We start from the raw sequence: 19,959 nt of genomic DNA, 5'->3' as shown, positions 1-19,959 counted from the left end.
ATTACTGTGATTCAAAGTCAAAAAGTCAAAGAAGTGGAAGGACCAGCGGTATTTATTTTATTTATTGAGTGCTGGTTAGGGCAGTGGTTCTCAAACTTGGGGACCCCAAGATGGATCCAGGGGGGACAGATTTTGTGGCATTTTATGAAATATAGAACGTTATCATAAATTTTATGCAATCAAACATCAGAAAAATGAGACCGTGCACCAACCAAAGAAATTGATACAGAATTGTATAACTGAATATGTATTTGTTTTAATTAAAATTCTAAGTCCAAGATTCTAAAATCTTTATTGGGGGAGGGGGCTGCAAAGCGATGCACCATACACAAAAGTGGGCCTTACAACTCTTGGACCCCCAAGAGTTTTGACACAAGTTAAATACTGATTTTATCATTGAAATTAAGCAAATTAAATAACTCTCCAACTACCGAACACCTCGGCTTTGATACCTCACCAATGGCGGTGACACCCAAAATGCTCTTCGATTCTCGCGAGTGTGACGTCACCTGACAACTACTAATATGCAGGGCTGTAAAAATGTGGGGAATATGGGGCGAAGTACATGGAATACATTTCAAAAGAGTTTTCATCTTTTAATAATCTAATAGTATTCTGCATCTGTTGTTTAAAAATCTAAAATATGTCCTCAACTATAGCGAACCTTTTAAACTAAAGTAACTATGTCAACTGGACCTAAACAACAATGTTGCGAAACTTTCCTTTGCTAGAGGTTATAATTACGGGACAAAACGGGGGAGTTTGCAATAGGATAAGGACCTAAAACGGTCCTGAAGCGGGACGCCCCTACCGCCTCTACATTGTCCAGCGCTGTAACGTTACGCGAGGCAGAAATTTACACTAACGGCTAATTCTTTTTATTAACATTAATCGAGTTGTGAAGAAATTGCTCACTGAAGTCTATTACGGCGGCTTTTGTTACATGTTAACTGCAAGCTGTTATTAGCGAATGCATAGCTTATGAATATTCATAGTCAAGCCCTGACCGTACTAGCTTGGGAAATTTGGGCTTTCGTGTGAGTGTGGTGAAGATGGCGGAGGAGGAGGATAGCAGGGCTGAGGCTGTGGCCGTGGCCCTCAGACACAGATTTCAGGATCTTATCTCTGAATTAAAAAGGAGTTCACAGTCGCCGCTTGACGCATCCAATAGTTTTTGTCAGGATTTCTGCAAAGTACGAGTCTCTATGTGTTTTAATCTATAATTCTTTGTTCATGGACGATGCTGCATGTTTGCATCGCCGCACAGACGATAACAAATACAACAGTACTATTGAAATCAGTCATCAAATGTTATAGTATAAAGAACACCTAAAATCAAAGCTGCTTGTGGATGAGATGTGGCATGGTTGTTTTTTTACAGTAAGCAAATATTGCAATCATGCTGTTTGTGGTTACGTTGAACTATTAGTGTTTAGAGCTCCTGTAGGCTAACGCATTTAGCTTATTGTAGCTGCAGCCGTCCTTCACACTAAATAATAGTACACACACACATATATATTTATATACATGATTGATATGCGGATATATGAATGTTAGACATCAGCAGCATTTTTATCACGAGATAATTTTGCAATTGAATTGTCTTTTATTGTGAAGGAAAAAAACAGTGGCTACGTTGCAAACGGTATGAGACAATACACTGTATTTGGAGAGGTTTATGTCAGTAGGCTACTTACTTACCTTATTATACGTTTAGTTTTCACATTTAAATGCCACGATTTTTGATCCGTAGTACTACTCCTATTATATCCAATAATAGTTTTTGCTTTGGACTGAATGAGATGCTTTTTTATTCTTCCGAATTTTACTGAAGTCTAAGTAATTCATAGGAGAATTGAGACAGAAGTTACAGAGTGGCCTAAAGCACACTGGACAGTTTAGTTATGGTTCAGTTTTTCTTTCTTTCAGGTTTTGATGAGTCAAGTACATCAGAGGAAACCAGATGAAGATTCACTGTCTTTGTTAAAGATGTACACAGTATCTATAGTATGTTTTGCTGAGGCCAGCCCATTCCTCTGTCCCGAATGTGAACATTTCACAGATGTGCTGGACAAGTTATCATGGTATGTTTTGCTTTTGTGATCAAGTTTTTACTGTAATTTTTCATTTTAAACTCACAACCTTCTATATTGAGTGATACATGCTCTGAGTTCAGCTCTGTTCTCATGCTGCTTTCTTCTGTGTAAATGAAAAGAAGCTTTGTTTCAGTGATTATTATTGTTGAACCTTTTTACTTTATTGCATACATCTTTGGTATTACTTATGCGATATTACTTACATTACTTGTTTTGAGGGTTAACTGTGAAAGAGTGTACATATCAGTTAAAGCTTGAATGATTGGGACAGATACAGGGGCGTGTCCAGGATTTTATACATGGGGTGGCAAAGGGGGACTAGAGCACAATGAGGGGTGGCAACCTAAACATATAAATCTTCATTTTCGCAGTTGCATTGTCAGGATTAGGAATGTTATAGATTCTTAATTATTGATCCCAGTTATAGTCTGGTTCAGATATTTTTTCTGATTAGCATTTCTGAAAAATAGTTTCATTTAACTTCTTTCTTACAATAGTAAAGGAATAAATAGTGTTCACATAAATTGTTCAGGGAAAAGGGAGAGGATTTGTGCATGTTGTTTCAACGCAGTTTTACAAAGGTCACAAAATAGTGCTCTAGTAAATAATAAAAACTCTAGTAAACTCTAGTCTGTTTCCCAGCACAATTCAATCCAATCTTGTGCTCATATATATTGTTGTTTCTGAAAGACAACTGCAGAAACTTGATATAGGCCTAACTACTTAGTTCATTGCTGATCATAGCTGTTTAAACAGTTTTGAATTTGATCTAAAATCCTGATAGAAAATTATTATTTATTTTCCAGGTTACATCATATGTCTAAATAATAAATCTGAATATATACACAAACGTGCAGTCGAGTAAAGCTGTTTATGACAGACAATCTCTCGAGATCAGATTGAAAGATTTAGTCTTAACTTCCTAGCATGCACTGCTCGCGGCTCTTTCTTGTCCAGCAGCGCACACTTTATTTACTTTAAACGGATGTGATAGTTTTATCTTGTACAGCTAGTACAGACACTTTGTGGCGTCATTTATATGTCGAATTAGCAGCTAACAGCTTTAACGCTACACACAGTGGTGTAGTCTAGTTTTTTGTAGTGAGTATACTCTGATTTGACCTCCCGGCCAACTCACCCGTCCCAGATCGACAACCCATGAGCTCCACCACACTCACGAATGCATAGAGTACGTCTCTATATGTAATCAAGAGCATTCTGTAATCAAGATTTATTGCAAGCAAGACTTCAATAGCCAATGACAGTTGAGGGGACTTGCTGGTTTTGTTCATCACTGTCTCTCAGCCAGTTAAGAGTTTCATTTAGCATTAGATGGTATATGTATACAATCCCTAAAGCACAGGTTTTATCAGCTGGCAATTTTCAATGCACATTTGTGATCCATGTGAAAACCCAGCTATAAAGTCATTTATTTTGTGATATAGCCTACTATTTCTACATAAAACCACCCTGCTAAAAAATAGAAACCATTACATAAATTCTAGTGGTTTCCATGAAAATACAATTATGAACCACAATTTTTTCTATTACAAAATTTTAAAACATGTCTTTGGCAACCCATTTTTTTTTATGGGTGTTCTATTGATTCCCATCTGCATCTATTGTGTTTTGGGCAGGGTTCTATTATTTTTTCAGCAGGGCAGCCAACAAAATAAAGAATATCCTGTGAAAGTGTAATCTTTAGATTATAATTTAGTTTGATTTTGACTGACTAAGGCCATGTCAAAGACTCACAGTAAATAGTATTGAAATAAATGGTTAAAATCAAACTCTGATGCTTGTCACTAATAACTCGATTTTTAGCCTAGTTTTCACACACTGGGTCACACTTAGTTATGAGTACAAGTTGCGCCTATTATTGACATTGACAGTTTGTGTATAACTAAAGTGCACAACCTTACATTATGAAGAAAACATTTAAACCTATAATTAATAAGGCCGTGTCCTTGTTTTACACTACATTCATGTGCATTAAGTAAAACTTGGTTATGAAAACAGTTAAGAGTGTAATTTGAGTGCATGTTAACTCAGGGTAAATTATTATTCATGTTTCTTACACACATTTTAACACAGGATGTAACTTAAAAACACAGGATATAATTTAAACTTGTTGTGCATATAGCTTTATTATAGGCTTATTCTGAAATGGTTATCAAATGTAAATGCAAGAAAAGAAGCTATATTGAAATACTAGGTGATATTAATGATAAAGGGCCTAACCCAGTGGCTACTATATTAATATTTTTACTCAACAGCATTATATTGAATGTTATATTTTTACGAGGGAAAAGCTATCATGTTGTGCTGGTTATCACTAACGTAGCATGTGTAGTTATGTAAACTCCATTAAAAGCAGCTTAAGTTACAAGTAGTGATGTCCGGTTCGCGAACGAATTGTTATTTTGAACCGGTTCACCAAATCGGACTGAATCGTTCTAAACAGTTCGCGTCTCCAATAAGCACTAAATCACAAATTACTTGAATTACTCACTTTCTGGCTTGTCTGACAGTCCCTGTGACTCGAAATAAACCATTTTATTATTTAATCTCTCCTATAGTACTTAACTAAACTGGTGTGAAGAGAGAACTAATGAGCACGAGCAGCTGAAACCGAGCGGTTCTTGTTCTCGAGTCAAGAACCGGTTGCAGCAGCTTTCACATCACCAGTACACTGAACCGAGAGCTGTTTCTTTTGGACACGTCCGATTGAGAACTGATGATACTGCGCATGCGCGTCATTTTTAATGCGGAGAAAAAGCTTGGAGGTCAGATATTTTATCAAACATCAGAGGTGTGATACTGTAAAACACATTGGATGTTTATCACCCATTTACTGCCTTATCACTGTATGTGTACATCGATCTGCGGTGCTGTTTATGTTCATGCCACTAGAGCGGTTCTCGTTCTCGAGTCAAAAACCTGTTGCAACAGCTTTCGGATCACCAGTACACTGAACTGAGAGCTGTTTCTTTCGGACATGTCCAATTGAGAACTAATGAGCTGATGATACTGAGCATGCGTGATTCACCGTGAAGCTACCGAACAGTGTGGACAGTTGATGCTGTGCTAATGCTACGACTCCTACGAGCGCACGTAATCCGTGGAATTAAATAAGTGGAGCAATCTGCGAAGCATAAATTTATTTAATAACAAATACATCGTATTGGATTATGCATGGATCATATAGTTTCTGTTAAAAGTTTATGAAGATTAATTTATTCACTTTATATCTTTAGAACTTAAAATATCATGGTTTGCACGTTGCTGTGTCTGTATTTGGGTGCTTTAGTTGCAAAACTTAAATGTAAGAAAAGTAAGATCATGACGATGATGTTTTAACTGACAGAAGTTATGATTACTGATTTATATAATTGAATGTGCTGAGTGTATTTTTATCCCAGCCGGCCGGGATGATAGACTTGACGCGTTACGTCACGGAGAATGACGTCATTACGTTAGGACGCAAAAGAATCTGTGAACTTTTGAACTTTTTCTTTTCAACCGGTTCATTTAAAACGAACTGTCCGAAAGATCCGGTTTGCAAAAAAGAACCAGACTTCCCATCACTACTTAGAAGCTTCTTGAAGCAGTTTTTGTTCCTTGTTTTTTTGGGGTGAATTATTCCTTTAATGTTTACTTTCTCTAAAAAATCTCCTAAATTTTACAAATAAGAGACCTTTATCCGTTTTACCTTTATCCAGCATATCTGCATGTATTGTGGCAATTCCAGTCCAGTGTCTGTTGTCACCTACTGTAACATTCCTCAGAATGCAAAGACGCATGAAAGTTGTGGGAAAAAATCTGGTTGGTTCCATCATAAAGTCATTTTTGAACTGTCCCAAGATGCATGTAAAACATTTGTGCTGTGTTGTTTAAACATGAATATGAACTTGTTTTTTTGGAGTATTTAAGATTTGCAAACACTGCATCAGTTTGTCCCGTTTCAATTGTTGGCAAGCACATTCACAAGTTTGGGAAAAATTATTTCACTATCTTACAATTTTACTGAAACATCTACCTATAAATAATAAATTCAGAAAAATGATTAAAATGGTTCACACAGTGCAGTGTACATTGGAGACTACATGAATTAACTTGTTATCCTTGTTCTGTTGTTAGGAGTTGTCTGAATCTTCTTTTGTCATTCACTGAACATATCCCAGGTGCCTTATGGGAAGAGCTTCAAACTTCTGTCACGGTAGGAAACTTTATTATCTGTCTCTTTATAGTATATGCAGTTACGATAAATTAAGATAATGGGCTGCAGAGACATTATTGCCCGGTTTCACAGACAAAGCTTAAGACTAGTCCCAGAATAAAATGAATGTTTGACCTGTCTAAACTGAACATGGTTTAATATAGTTTTGTCTCAAGATGCAAACCATTAATGTTTTTTCTAAGGCATTTTTATAAAAGTGCCTTAAATATCCTAATTTAAAGGTCCAGTCAGTGAAATCTAGCGGCAAGGTTGCTAATTGCAACCAACCGCTCACTCCACCCCTCCCTTTTGAAACACTTCGACGGCTGACAGAACATGGCAAATTACATGCAAGGGGACCCGCTGTGTATGTAGATAGAAATAGCTCATTCTAAGGTAATAAAAACATAACGCATGTGTGCAGGCTCTTTATACACCTCTGAAGGCATAGCTATGTATATTATATTGCATTTCTATCAATAGATCCTCCAAAACATTTAACACTGGACCTTTAACTAAGGTCTAGTCCTGGCTCAAGATAAGCTTTTTCTGTGAAACCGGGCCTTTATGTGTTAATTAAGTGTTCTGGATTGCCTTAGGTAGGGGTAGGCGACCTGACGATCTTAAAGTGCGCATTGCAGCTTAGAGACCCCAGAGAGTAAATAGATAGAAAAATAGCATAGGAATTAGATTTTCTTTTGCTAATGAGGCTTCTGGAGTCGTTCTTTGAGATAAAAAAAATATTTATCTGAAAACCGCCAAACCCGGAAGTGACGTAACAGGGGGAGCGCAGTCGATGTAGACAATAGGAAAACAATGGATCGCGATGACAATGAGAGTTCGGAGGAAATTGTAAATGTTTACTCGCATTCGTATGACGGACCACGGCCATACAATTATGAGCCTGCTATGCAGACAAGAGAGTATGACAAAACGGTCAGAAGAGACAGATTGAGTTGTGGTGAGGAGAATCAGTGGAGAACAGGGCAGGTGTCTTGGTGAGAGACCAGTGTTAGCTTATAGATACATACACGTTATCTAGCGATATGTAACAGTGCTCAGATCACAATATTGCATATATTATTATCATGTATCAGCCAATAGCAAAGCTAGTATTAGTTATCTATGAGTATTGATACTTACCAATACCAGACACACTGATAAGCGTTGATCAGTCGTACGTCACACTCATAAATATCCGTAAACACTAATGTTACGTGATATAGCGGTTTCTCATTACCGAAGGAGAGAGAGATAAACACGCTTTGTTTCATAGGTGCTTGTGTGGGAAATGCGCGACCATGGTCACAGCTGAGGAAAGTCAGTGCTGCAGGGAGTTGGATGCATACTGGGCCTTAGTGGACAATGTCACCCCCACACTTGATATCCAGTGCCTGACTCTGCACCCAGGTTTTGAGGCTTACTGTCTGAACCCATACGTGCTACAGATAGCATATATACACTTCAGACAGGAGCATGGACCACTCCAGGCCAGCAGACATGAGTATGTTTAGGGCAGACTCAGATAATTTATTACTCTGAGCTAAACAATTGTATGTATAAATAAATAGGAAATTAAAGATTTTTATATTTCGACAATATAATTCCGTTTCTTATTTACAAGTTGTAATTTACAAAATATTTACGTTATGACTACCTATGTCACGCTTTTTTTGAATGCCATTAGTATAAGACAATCAATACTGATATTTTGTCCCTATCTCCAGACAATACCGCTACACAGCATAAAGGCAAGTTGTCCGCTGGGCCTACGGCATTCTGGGCAGGCACATTAGGAAGCCCTTGCCTTCATGTGTTGTGTCAGCCATTAGAAGACAGTTTCCTGAAGAAGGAGGAACTTACAAAGGTTTTCAATGGCCCCATCTTGGTGACAACCAATAAAAAACAATCTCAATCACATATTGTCTTACGGTATAAAACTTGTTTATGATCATATATATATATATAAATATATAAAGCAGATATGCATTTATAGTTCAAATTCAATTCAGTTGTATTTACATTACACCAAATCATAAAAAGTTATCTCATAGCACTGTTAATACCTAACTCGCATCACAACATTGCAATTGTTAAAATAAACTATTGAACATTTGAAGTGGATCAAAACCTTTCATCAAAGTTATACATGAATTTTGAACAATACCCGTTCTTGTCTTAGGACAACTTTGATGAACTTTTTTGATCCACTTCAAATGTTGACTACTGTATATACAATATGTAGATGTACCAAACATACACAACCGAAGGAAACATATACCATCTGACCCATTGAAAAAAATCGTTATTAAAAACTTTTAATAACTTGCCCAACATCTGTGTGGGTATCACATTAACGCTTTGTTAACATGTGTTAAATAGTGAATGCTGTGCTAGATACGTTCCAACAGCCTCATCCTTGTTGATCCTCTGGAGGGATCTGGAAAGGGGAGCAGGTGTAGTGGAAAACAAGACAGCGCTGCGTTCTTGTAGAGCCTGTGGTGACCTGGAGTATTCCACCAGAGCTCACATTGCACATAGTGTGACAAATTATATTTACCTATTAAAAATAAAAGTAAAAAAGTAGTTACTTTTTAATGAACAATAAACAAAATAATAAAGTGGGATAATACTATATTTATATTACTTTAAAGTACACTTAAAATACAATGATAATGTATTTCTTCTTGTTTTTCTTTTTACATTAGTAAATATTAATTTCCAACACCAATTTTGAAACCTAAAACGACAACCTTTTTGGTTTTTGGCAGGTTGCTGGGAAGTGCACTTGCGAACGCACATGGAGACTTGCGGTGCGGAGCTAGGATCGAGTATAGCATAGAGAAACACAAGTGTCAAGTTTAAACAGCTTGTCCTTTTAGAAAGTTTAAGAGAAGCAGTGTTTTGGTAGACACGCAGCGCAGTGCCAGACATTCACAGAGGCTGCACGTGCCGTGCTTCTCTAGTAACGAAAGCAGAACCAACAAAGGCGGAGCTACCAATACCGTTTATCACCGGGAACAAACGAGATATCAGTGATTTGGCAGAATTCAGTACAAACGGAAATCTTATCCAGTATTACATTTAGTCGGTCTAAAACAGTGATTGTGCATCAAAAGGTTTCAACCATGTCAGTACGCAAATGAGCGTTCTAAACTTATTTACAGAGCGCATTTTTAATTTTGGTCGCACATGCGCACCACTTATGTGCATCCCTGCATATGCTGGAAGAAAGAAGAAAAAGATTACATTCATTTAAAAAAAGTGCCACAGCAGTGGAAAGTTGCCAACATTTTTCAAAATATCATCTTTTGTGTTCTGCATAAGAAGGTCATACATGTTTAAAATGACAACAGGGTGAGTAAAGGATGACACAATTTTCATTTTTGGGTGAACTATCACTTTCAAATGAAGCATGATTGTACGATCACAATGATGTGGGACTTGTATCACATCTTGTTCATATTCAGCCACATAATGAACACAGTGTGTTGTACCTGGTTCCATCCATGCCTTGTTCCTTGCTTCCCCCTCCAGACGTGGATGTGCACAGAAGGGAAACATTGGAGTGTCATGTTCATGGATGTCCTGAACATGGTTAACCATGCTTTTCCACTTGGCCTCCATGACATCTCAGTCTACATTAAGAGTGGAAGCTGCAGTCCAGTAGAGGTGGTTAATAACAGCTGGCTCTCACACTCCCTCTCCTTTGCAGCAGCATCCAAAGCTTTCCCTGGACCTGTATCAGAACAGAAACTTGTTAAAATGTTAAAAAGGAAAATGTAATTATAGCAGGGCTCGACATTAACGCTTGTCTGGCACAAGTGAATGTTTTGTATGGGCAAGTGAGAGAGAATTTTACTTGCCCCGACCGGACAAGTAACTTGGAAAAAAAAACAAGTGAGAGAGAATTTTACTTGCCCCGACCGGACAAGTAACTTGGAAAAAAAAACAGTGCGACATATATGTGGAATAATAAGAATATGTGCATTAGACAGAGCTGCGTGTTTGTGTGTGACAATAATCAATGGCGCACCGCACTGAGTCCATGCGGACCCAGAATACTGTTATTTAAATGTCATCTGGCTGTTCTGAGTGAATTATGTGCACAGTTTAACATACAACACGAGTGATGGTCGAGGATTTATCTGCGTCTGCACTGTATGAGGATATGAACACATGAACTTCATCTCCAGAGTTGCTCTGAGAGTTTATTTTACGATCGTTTTACTGTTTGAGTGAAGCTATCAGCAAACACAAAAACTCAAGCGTCTTCCCAAAGACCCGTCAAAATAAAAGTCCCGTTAAATTGAACACTCAGACAAAAAATACTGTAGTGTACTATAGTATTTGCTATTGAAAATTGAAGTGCCCTTGTAGTAAATTGATAAACACTGTATACTATAGTAAAGTTAAAAAACAATATAGTAGGAATTTTACCTAGGAATAGTAACCTACAGTAATTTATGTGGACAAATATACCACTATTGTATAGTAAAAAAGGAAAAACACAGAACTTAGAAATATTAAAACAAATTTAGGTAATCTAAAAATGATATGACCCTAATTTATCCATCTGTATGTAACATGAATGTCTTTTGTCAGTAATCTGCCTATTCATGTTGAACTACACCTGTACATGTCTGCCTGTGCTACCAAACTTTAAACCTCGCTCTCTAGCACCAGTGCTATGTGCAAAAAAAGTTAACTTACAGCCTTAACACTAATAATAATTACTGCTTGCCTTTGTTTTATAGCAGTCACGGAGAGTAGGCCTATAACCAAATTCAAGCGGCCAAAGCGGACACTAGTTAAAATGCTTAGAAGCAAACTTCACCAATCTAAATCCGAAACAATTATATTGATTATATTATATTATAATTCAAATGAAATTTTTTTTATCTTTGGACAAGTAATTTTTGTACTCGGACAAGTGAATGACAATGCTTAATGTCAAGCCCTGATTATAGGAAACCTTAACAAAACTATCTAAACAAAACTATCTTCATCGAAATACATACTCTAGCCAAAATGCCAGATGTAAAAAAAATGGCTTGTTGTTACTTTTGGACACAACTCCTCCTTCACCCACATGGCAACCTAAAATGTGGGACACAACACAACACATTTGATTAAAAAAATTCGATTTTAGTTTTAAATATAGTCAGCAGCTAGATTTTATGTGTGTACATATGCATGTCTTTATAACGTTTTTTCCGCGGTTTTGATTTTTTTTGCCAAATGCTTACAAGCTAGCTTAACACATCACGTTGCTTCTCATTATTGAAATCATTAAATCAATCATGCTGGTAGTTAGCAAAAACAATACTTAGTTGAAAACAATACTTACGGTGCACAGTTCACGTTTTCGTCGAGCTGCATCTCTGACGGATCGGTGACCATGTTTCCCGCCAGCGGCCGAAGCACATGACGGCTGGAACCGCACCAGCTCTGAGTCTCACTTGGTTCTTACTACTGCATCCTATATTGAACTGCATCGTATAGCCGGGATGATTATCCCCCGGTGTAAAGTGAATGCTACACACCACTGCGTTTTTCAAAGCAAATGCGAAGTCCCGTCTCTTCACCTGCACAAAACGCACACAGGCACCCATACCACCATCCTTTTTCTTGTTAGGAAACCTGTGGAGTTTGTACAACCTCCACAAACACAATAATTTATTATGGCAATGATAAATTAAAATACAATACCTAGCTAAAACACACTGACTCACGACCGCTCCTACTGAATACCAACATACTCTGCATTGAGCCAAGGCAAAGCGCAGCAAACTTCTCCCTCTCGTGACGTCAAATGACGCGATGTTGAAAAAAAGATTGTTTGAAAATTCAAAGTTTTTGAAGACTTCTACTAATTTTGTGCCCTCATGTTTTGAAAAACATCTTAAATCCAGCATTATCTTTTCATATGGTATTTTTTACACAAGGTTATGTATTCATTTTATAAAAAAATCACCCTACAAGATGCACTTTAAATCGCGATCGATCTTGAAGGCATCCTCAATCCACTTTTCAACGGAATCGCAAGGATCATGACCTTGTCTGTCGTCTAAAACAAGATGTTGTTATGTGTTCGACATAATTCAGCGCTGCACAGACCCATCGGCATATGACATTGAAGCACCGCGAGAGCAGAGAGCTCTGGATGCTTTCGATTCGCCCTCGCTGTGCTGTGAGGTCTGTGTAGTGCCACGTGAAGTTGAACAGCTTAATGATTTTCTGCTAGATGGCTGTGCTGATTGGCCAAAATATATCACGTGTCTGCCTCGCATGTTTCCAAAAAAAGACTCTGGCACCAACTACTGAAGTGTTTTTCAGCAGGGCTGTACAGTGCGACATAACAATTGTTCTGTGCGAAGAAAAAATGACCAGTGTTGTGCGATACAGTTTTGCAAGTGCATTAGACAGAGTGGCTTTGTGTGAAGTGTGTTTGTCCTTGTTTGAATGTGATATTAATCGATGGCGCTCCGCTAATTTAGTTGTAGTCTATTTTGCGATTGAAACTCTTTTCCCGCACCGTAAAAAGAATACTGTGAAATTTACAGCAACTTGCTGGCAGCAATTGGCAAGTAAGTTGCTGTAAAACATTACACAGTATGCTGACTGTAGGTTTAATCACAGTAACTATTAAATACTGTAATTCGTTATTACAGTAATAATCACAGGTCTGTAATTGCAATTAGAGTATTAGAATGCTGTGTTCTTTATCACAGCAAATATTAGACTAGTGTAACATGCATTACTGCATTAATTTTTGTGTACTGTGAAATAAAGACACCACTTTTACCACAAAAATAACATTTATTGACTTACAACATTTCTTATGTGACAATGCATAAAGGCATAAAAATAGATTGTAAACATGTAAACATTATTTATTTTGTAAATATATATTTTTATTTAATATAGAAATGTATAAAACACAATCATTTTAAAATGATATAATATACATTGTTTATAATAAAAAACTACATTGTTAGATCTATACAATATATCATTGAAAAAAACATTATTTGTACAGTTTTTCCTGAACTGGTGTCATCCTCCTGGACTGAAGTCTTCTTCCTTGCAGTAAAGGACAAAAGACATAGACTCATTATATTTAGTGATATTTAATCTGCATCTGGTTTATTACACAGACTACTGGTAATTAATGCTGCTCAAATGTGCAGTAACTGTATTTACACCACAACTCCATAATGTTATAAGATTAATGTAATTTTAAATGCATGTGTATACATTATGAAAAGATTAAAAAAGACAAAAACAAAGTTTAAGGCTGATGCTGTCTTTAAACTGAGTTAGAAGAGGAGCATATCACATGTCATAAATATAAGAAACAGGCACTCATTACAGTGGACTGAAATATAAAAAAATTATCTTAATATTACTATTGATATTTTAATCATGATTATTGTCCAATAATAGAATATGTTAAAAATGGTTTAGCATGTCATTCTTACAGTTCATTCTTATTGACTATAAAGACAAATAATGGGTGATATTGCTGTTTTTGCATTAATACATCTTCACATTGTTTCTTTTAGTAGCATAAAAATCTTTTTTTTTTCAAACTGGGAATAAACAAAACTTAAAAACCCATAACTGAAAAAGTAAATGACTGCAGTTATAATCTCGTGTTATAATGAATGAAGTTGACTGCATTTAAACGTCCATTATAATAAATGAATCTGACTTGCATCGTATCTGCAACCTGTTGTTTTTATAAGCAAGCGGTGACTCATCTAAACTTCTGATTGGCCATTACGTTCATGCGCCGAGACTATGACAGGTTGTAAGGCTCACCGCTGTAAATAACACATGTAAAATAAATATGCACAGTGATCTGATGTAATAAGACACTTTATTCACATTTCATTTTAATCCTAACGGTTGTAACACTTTTAGTTGTATTATTCAAGGGCCAAAAAATGCCTTTTATGTTGAATTTTGAGGGCTTTTTTTTGCACAAAGCCCCCGTTATTCTCAGACATGGGTTGCTGCAGCTTGCCCTACAATGGATCTTATAAAGAATATGAAATGTTTAACCATTAAAACTCTTTAAAAGTCTTACCTGTTATTGCGTTTTCTTTCAGCTCAGCACACTTATCGGTTTCCTTCACATGGCTACGCACAAACACACACATAACATACACACGGACACAATTCCGGATTATTTTTATCCAACAGCATTACTCCTTCGCCAAACTAAAGATGTTATCAATCAAATCTTGCCAGCTCCCGGTCCGTATCCGCAGATTGATCGGCATATGACATAGGGCTGGGTATCGATTCTGATGTTTCGATTCGATTCCGATTCACAAGCTCTCGATTCGATTCGATTCTCGATTCGAGTCAATGATTACCCAGATAGCAAGCAACCATTGAATCAATGTTAAAAAATAGTTGATTGTCAATGTTAATCGCATTGAATCAATATCACTTTTGCACTTGCAATAGAAACAAATCACCATTATTGTGATCAGGCAACTCTTTTACCACTTTCAATGTTTACAGTAGTGCTTTATTAATAACACTTATACATTGATAGAGAAAGAGATGTTTTTAAAAGTTTACTTTTAAACATGACCAGTTAAAGAAAACTTAACATTAAAATACAAGAGTTCATATAATGGTGATTTGTTGAAATTTCAACATTTTTCAACATAAATTGCAGGTGCAAAAGTGATATTGATTCAACGCAATTAACATTGACAAATTAACAATTTTTTAACATTGATTCAATGGTTGCTTGCTATCTGGGTATAGATTTAATACAAATCCCATAGATATTTCTAAAAAAGATCAGTAAATATCACATTACAATGGTGAATTAAAAAATGAAATGAAGAGCCACAAACCTGTATATTAAACTCTAGAACACTTGGGTATATTGAAACAGAACAGTTATTTTAAATTTAAGATGCAGTATAACAAACAAAATTTCACAAAAATAGCTGTAAATAGAGGCTGCAAGCATGTGAACCGCTGCCTTTGATATGAAGATGATGTTAAATTAGAGGACACACCCGGATCCCATGTTAATGAAGCAATGAATGAAGGATACTCCCTGTTGTAACATCCACCCGTTGTAAAAAGAAAAGTGACATCTAGTGGATAGTAGTAGCAAATTAATAACATTAACGTAAATGAATGTTCAGTGCTTGCGTAAATATGAAAGAAAAAAAACGATTCACAGCTTTTGAGAATCGATATTGAATTGATATGTTTAAAAAAAACGATTAATCGATTTTTCGATTTTTTTTGCCCAGCCCTAATATGACATCAGCGTATGACATTAGTACACCGATCATGTGCGCAATGTTGCATGAAGTCAAACACACCTGATATTATTCTGCGTGAATGAGTGAACGTGTTGCACATTTTAACATGTTACACGCTCATCATGGATTTATATGTGTCTCACTGCATAACATACGTGCAAACTAGTCGCTTTTCAGCAAAATTTGCCGTTTTGAATCTTAAATACGTAATTTATGTGAATCGTGTAAATCCAAAGAGTTTTTTTCTCTGCCATTCTAAGTGAGTAAGGCACTTGGGTGACATTGCTATTCGTCCGAAGTTTCAGTCACAGAAGCTGTAGTTTACAGATGATATTTAATAATTATTTTAGACACCAATCAATCGCTTTATAATATGTCGTGAGGAGCTGGGCGGATTGCTTTTGTATTGCTTGTATATGCATTTTGACCTTTCTTTTTTATGAAAGCTCTTAATAACTCTTTTTTTTGAGCTCTTATAACTCGCATCAATCAGGTCCTGCCCTTTATCTCTCTTAATAACTCTGTTAACATCTCTGTTAACATCAGTCCCGCACTTTATTTTCTCAATCCTGCATGTTAAAAAAAAAAAAAACTCAGACGTGCAAGCGCTTTGCTTCCGATGGACACGCATCCAGTTTGTATTAGGAAAGACTTAGGAAGGTGCACCTCTCAGGAAACCTAGACAAATGAAGATCATTATAGATGTTTAATTACAACTTGGAGCATTGGGATCGCGAGACGAGGGCAATGTATTTATTTATTATGAAAATCTCAAATTCGTCCAAAATCCATGTTTTTCACTTTTTCCTGTAGCTCAAAATTATTGTCATGTGATTAGCTGCTGCTCCTCCATAGGTGTCTGTCATGTGGTGCACTTAAAAAACTTGTGCATGCCAAAAGCCTGAAGAAAATGACAATACAATATATATAATATAATGGCGTTGAGGTGGCTGGGATACACAAGAAGGATTTAGCTAATTTGGCCAAGGTGGGATATTTATCTCTCCACCAATTCAAAGGATTTGCTTCCTTGGCCTCTCACCAAATTAAGCCAGGATTTCATTTCTTATTTGAGCACTGAGGTCCTCTTCAGCTTTCTTCTCTCTGCTCTCTTCCTCACTGCTGCCTCCAGACTCAAGCAGTGAGTCAAGCAAAGAGGTTTAGCTTCTGTTCTTTTGGCTGAGTTGGTTGCTTGCTGCTGCTGCAGAATTTCCTTTCTTGCTGCAAGTGCTGCAGTTTGCACTTTTGCCTGTACAGTTATAATTTGCTCAGGTGACAGAAACTTCTGTCTTCTGAACCTTGGGTCCAAAGCAGAGGAGAGAATCATAGGATTATCTACCTGTTCAAAGAGCTGATTCCATCTGTTTAGAAGCTGCTCAACTGGTGTGGCTTGGAAGGACTTCACTGGAGCTGAATCCAAGGCGGCACCTTCAGTGGACTTAAGCAGCCCTTTCACGAGTGGAGGCAATGAGGAGGCAACAAAGAGACTGTTACATATCCCTGCCAGCTCATAAAAACAATGGTACATTCAAACGGCTTGAGAGCAGTGGAAAGCTCTTCAAGCAGGCTCCACTTGGCTGGTTTTAAATCAAGACATCGTTTGCCTCTGTGAGTGATGGATGGGTCAGATAGAGCAGCAGTTAAAGGCCACCTAAGCTCAGTCTGTTAATCATATAGATTGTAATGTTCCATCTGGTACTTACATCCTGAACAAGCTTATGCTCAGGTGTGCCTATTTTGTTCTATTTTTGAGATTACTGCAGTGCTCCACTTGCAGCTCCAACATTTCAATGCCTGTGTTCGTTAAAGCAGCCTTAATCACCAACCGCAAGGGGCAGCCAGTACATCGTATACTGGCCCACCCATGTTTCTCCTCCAGTAATTTTGCCTCAGCCACAATGTTTGCACCATTGTCATGTACAATGGCAGTCATTTTCTCAAAGGGGATTTCAAATTTGAGTGCTACTTCTTACAACCACTCTGCAATGTTGGTTGAGGTATGTCTGTTTTCGAGTGGCATGGTGGTAAGGCAGACAGACATCATCTTCCAGTCATTCCCAATGTAATGGCATGTAATGCCAAGGTATGCTTCAGTGGAAACACTTGTCCATATATCAGCAGTTAAAGCCATTCTGTTGTTGGTTGGTTTTAGTAGACTTAATAATTTCAAATGGCTCCTGGTACTTCCTCTCCATTCATTTTGTGAAGTGGGTCCTCGAGGGAAGAATGTATCCTAGGTTGAGGATGCTAATCATTCTCTTGAATCCTTCGTCTTCCACCATTGACATTGGCCGCATGTCAGTTACCAAAATACTCAGGATGGCATCTGTTATAGTGGCTGCTTGTTGAGGAGTGCATGGGGGATTTCTCCTTTGAACAAATTCACTCATGCTGAGTTGTCTTTTTCTGTTGTGGCCTAATGGTTAGAGAGTCGGACTCGTGACCAGAAGGTTGCCGGTTCGATTCCCAGGGCCGGCGGGCAACGACTGAGGTGCTCTTGAGCAAGGCACCTTACCCCTACTTGCTCCACGGGCGCTGCAGTGATAGCTGCCCACTGCTCTGGGTGTACGTGTGTTCACCACTTGCTGTGTGTGTTCACTACTCTCTGGATGGGTTAAATGCAGAGGTCACATTTCGGGTATGGGTCACCATATCTGACTAATAGGTCACTTTCACTTCATAAAATATAATACCGAAATAACAGACATTTTGTTCAGTTGTGAAGACATAAGCATGTAAAATGTATTTAATTTGTAGAAATGTGTAATATATTTAATTGTGTATATTAATTAAGTGATATATGCATAAATTAAATTGTGAACGTATGAACACCTCAGTAAATGACATCTGAAAACAGATACAAAGTTAACTGTAATAGCCAAATGGTATAAAAAAGAACAGAACAGAGAAACGCAGCAACCTAACAGGCTTGACGCAGCAAGCTAACAGGCTTGATTAAAAAGAAATGAAAAAATATACATTAGCGCACAAATGGATAAGCATTCGCTGAAAACTACAACACTGACTAAAATCTTTTACTGCTGCTGCTATTGTCAGGAACGGGTGGTGAGACAAGGAGAGAGGACCCAAGCGGGTAAGGGGTTAATTAACAAGACATTTTAATGACAAAAATACAAAACAAAGACCCACGTGGGGGTAACATAACAAAACAGGGGAATCTACAACAGGACAGGATTAAGACTAATTACACCTAACAAGACTAAGATTAACATAAACATGAACTACAAATAGACTAGACTGACACGGAACAGGCACTCACCATACAAGTGACACATACACGCAATGAACCAGCACAGGACAGAGAACAAAGGGGCATTAAATAAGGGACCAAATCAAGAGGGGACAGGTGTAGGGCATGAAACCAATAACAAGCAATAATGAGGGATACAAGAGGGGGGGACAAAGACGAGACCTGGAGAGAGCATGTGGAAGGCCAAGTGGGCCAAAATGCTTCTCTCCACATGAAACAAGAGGTTCTGCCATGGCTCTGCCACAAGATCAAGAAAAGCAAGACAAGATGGGGCAGAACCATGACAGCTATTTGCTGCTTTTAGATTTAGTGCTTGACTCGTTTAGTGCTTGGGCCGTTTTAATTTAATCTATTCTGTGGTAGCGCCATTTAATTCATCCATCACTTGCGAGCAAGGTGATTGTGCAGTCTGATGCTCCCGACTGAGTCTCATCCAAACAGATGTATTGTGACTGTCCCAATACAAACAAACAGTAAACAAACAGTTTACAGCACTTAATTAAACTAGACTACACCATTGTTACATCATAAGGATAGACACAGTTTTTGCTTACCACGCTCGCGCTGATGTTTCGCCTTCACCCGTGACGCAATGTGTTTTTTTTTTCATGTGCTCGTGAATCAATGTGGTACTTCCATGCCACACTAGCTCAGCTTTGCATAACTTGCATGTTACAGTTGAGACTAACAGTTGAGAGAGGTGGCACTGGTGCTACCAAGTTATTCAGAATAATGGTGGCACCAGCCCTTAATTTGAAAGCACCAGAGTCGTGGGGTGAGGTAAGAAAAAAGAATCACTAAAACTTAATTGAAATGTGTTTAATGCATTAATAAATCAATTAGAAATGAATACAAATCATTGTTTATGATTTAATTATTTTATTGTATATGTAAACTCTCTTTCAACACTTTACCATATTCAAAGTACGTGTTTCTGAAAGCTACTTTCCTCCTTTATTTGTTGTGAACAACTCACATAAGAGAACATAATCCTTTAATATCAGTGAGTGTTTTTTGGCTCGTCCTTTGTTGTTTGATGAACATTATAGAGAGAGATCTTTATTATGC

General features: G+C 37.4%; 1 protein-coding gene across 3 annotated transcripts in view; it reads left to right on the top strand.

Moving 5' to 3' along the window:
• Positions 1-793: 793 nt before the first annotated feature.
• Positions 794-19,959, top strand: part of znf292a (zinc finger protein 292a) — a 44,441-nt gene continuing 25,275 nt past the window's right edge. Inside the window, exons 1-4 of one of the 3 annotated variants that reach the window (XM_057343631.1) lie at positions 2,062-2,084; positions 6,237-6,315; positions 7,592-7,819; positions 8,043-8,247. Coding sequence is in view for 1 of the 3 variants with exons in the window: in XM_057343629.1 (XP_057199612.1) it covers positions 1,053-1,193; positions 1,930-2,084; positions 6,237-6,315 (375 nt within the window). In the remaining 2 variants the exon portion in view is untranslated. Of the gene's footprint in view, positions 1,194-1,929; positions 2,085-6,236; positions 6,316-7,591; positions 7,820-8,042; positions 8,248-19,959 lie in introns of those variants that run through there. The other 2 variants (XM_057343629.1, XM_057343630.1) reach the window with 2 other exon arrangements.

Source organism: Triplophysa rosa, linkage group LG10 (assembly GCF_024868665.1).
Source record: "Triplophysa rosa linkage group LG10, Trosa_1v2, whole genome shotgun sequence".
NCBI lineage: Eukaryota > Metazoa > Chordata > Actinopteri > Cypriniformes > Nemacheilidae > Triplophysa > Triplophysa rosa.
This window is presented reverse-complemented; position numbering and strand designations above follow the sequence as displayed.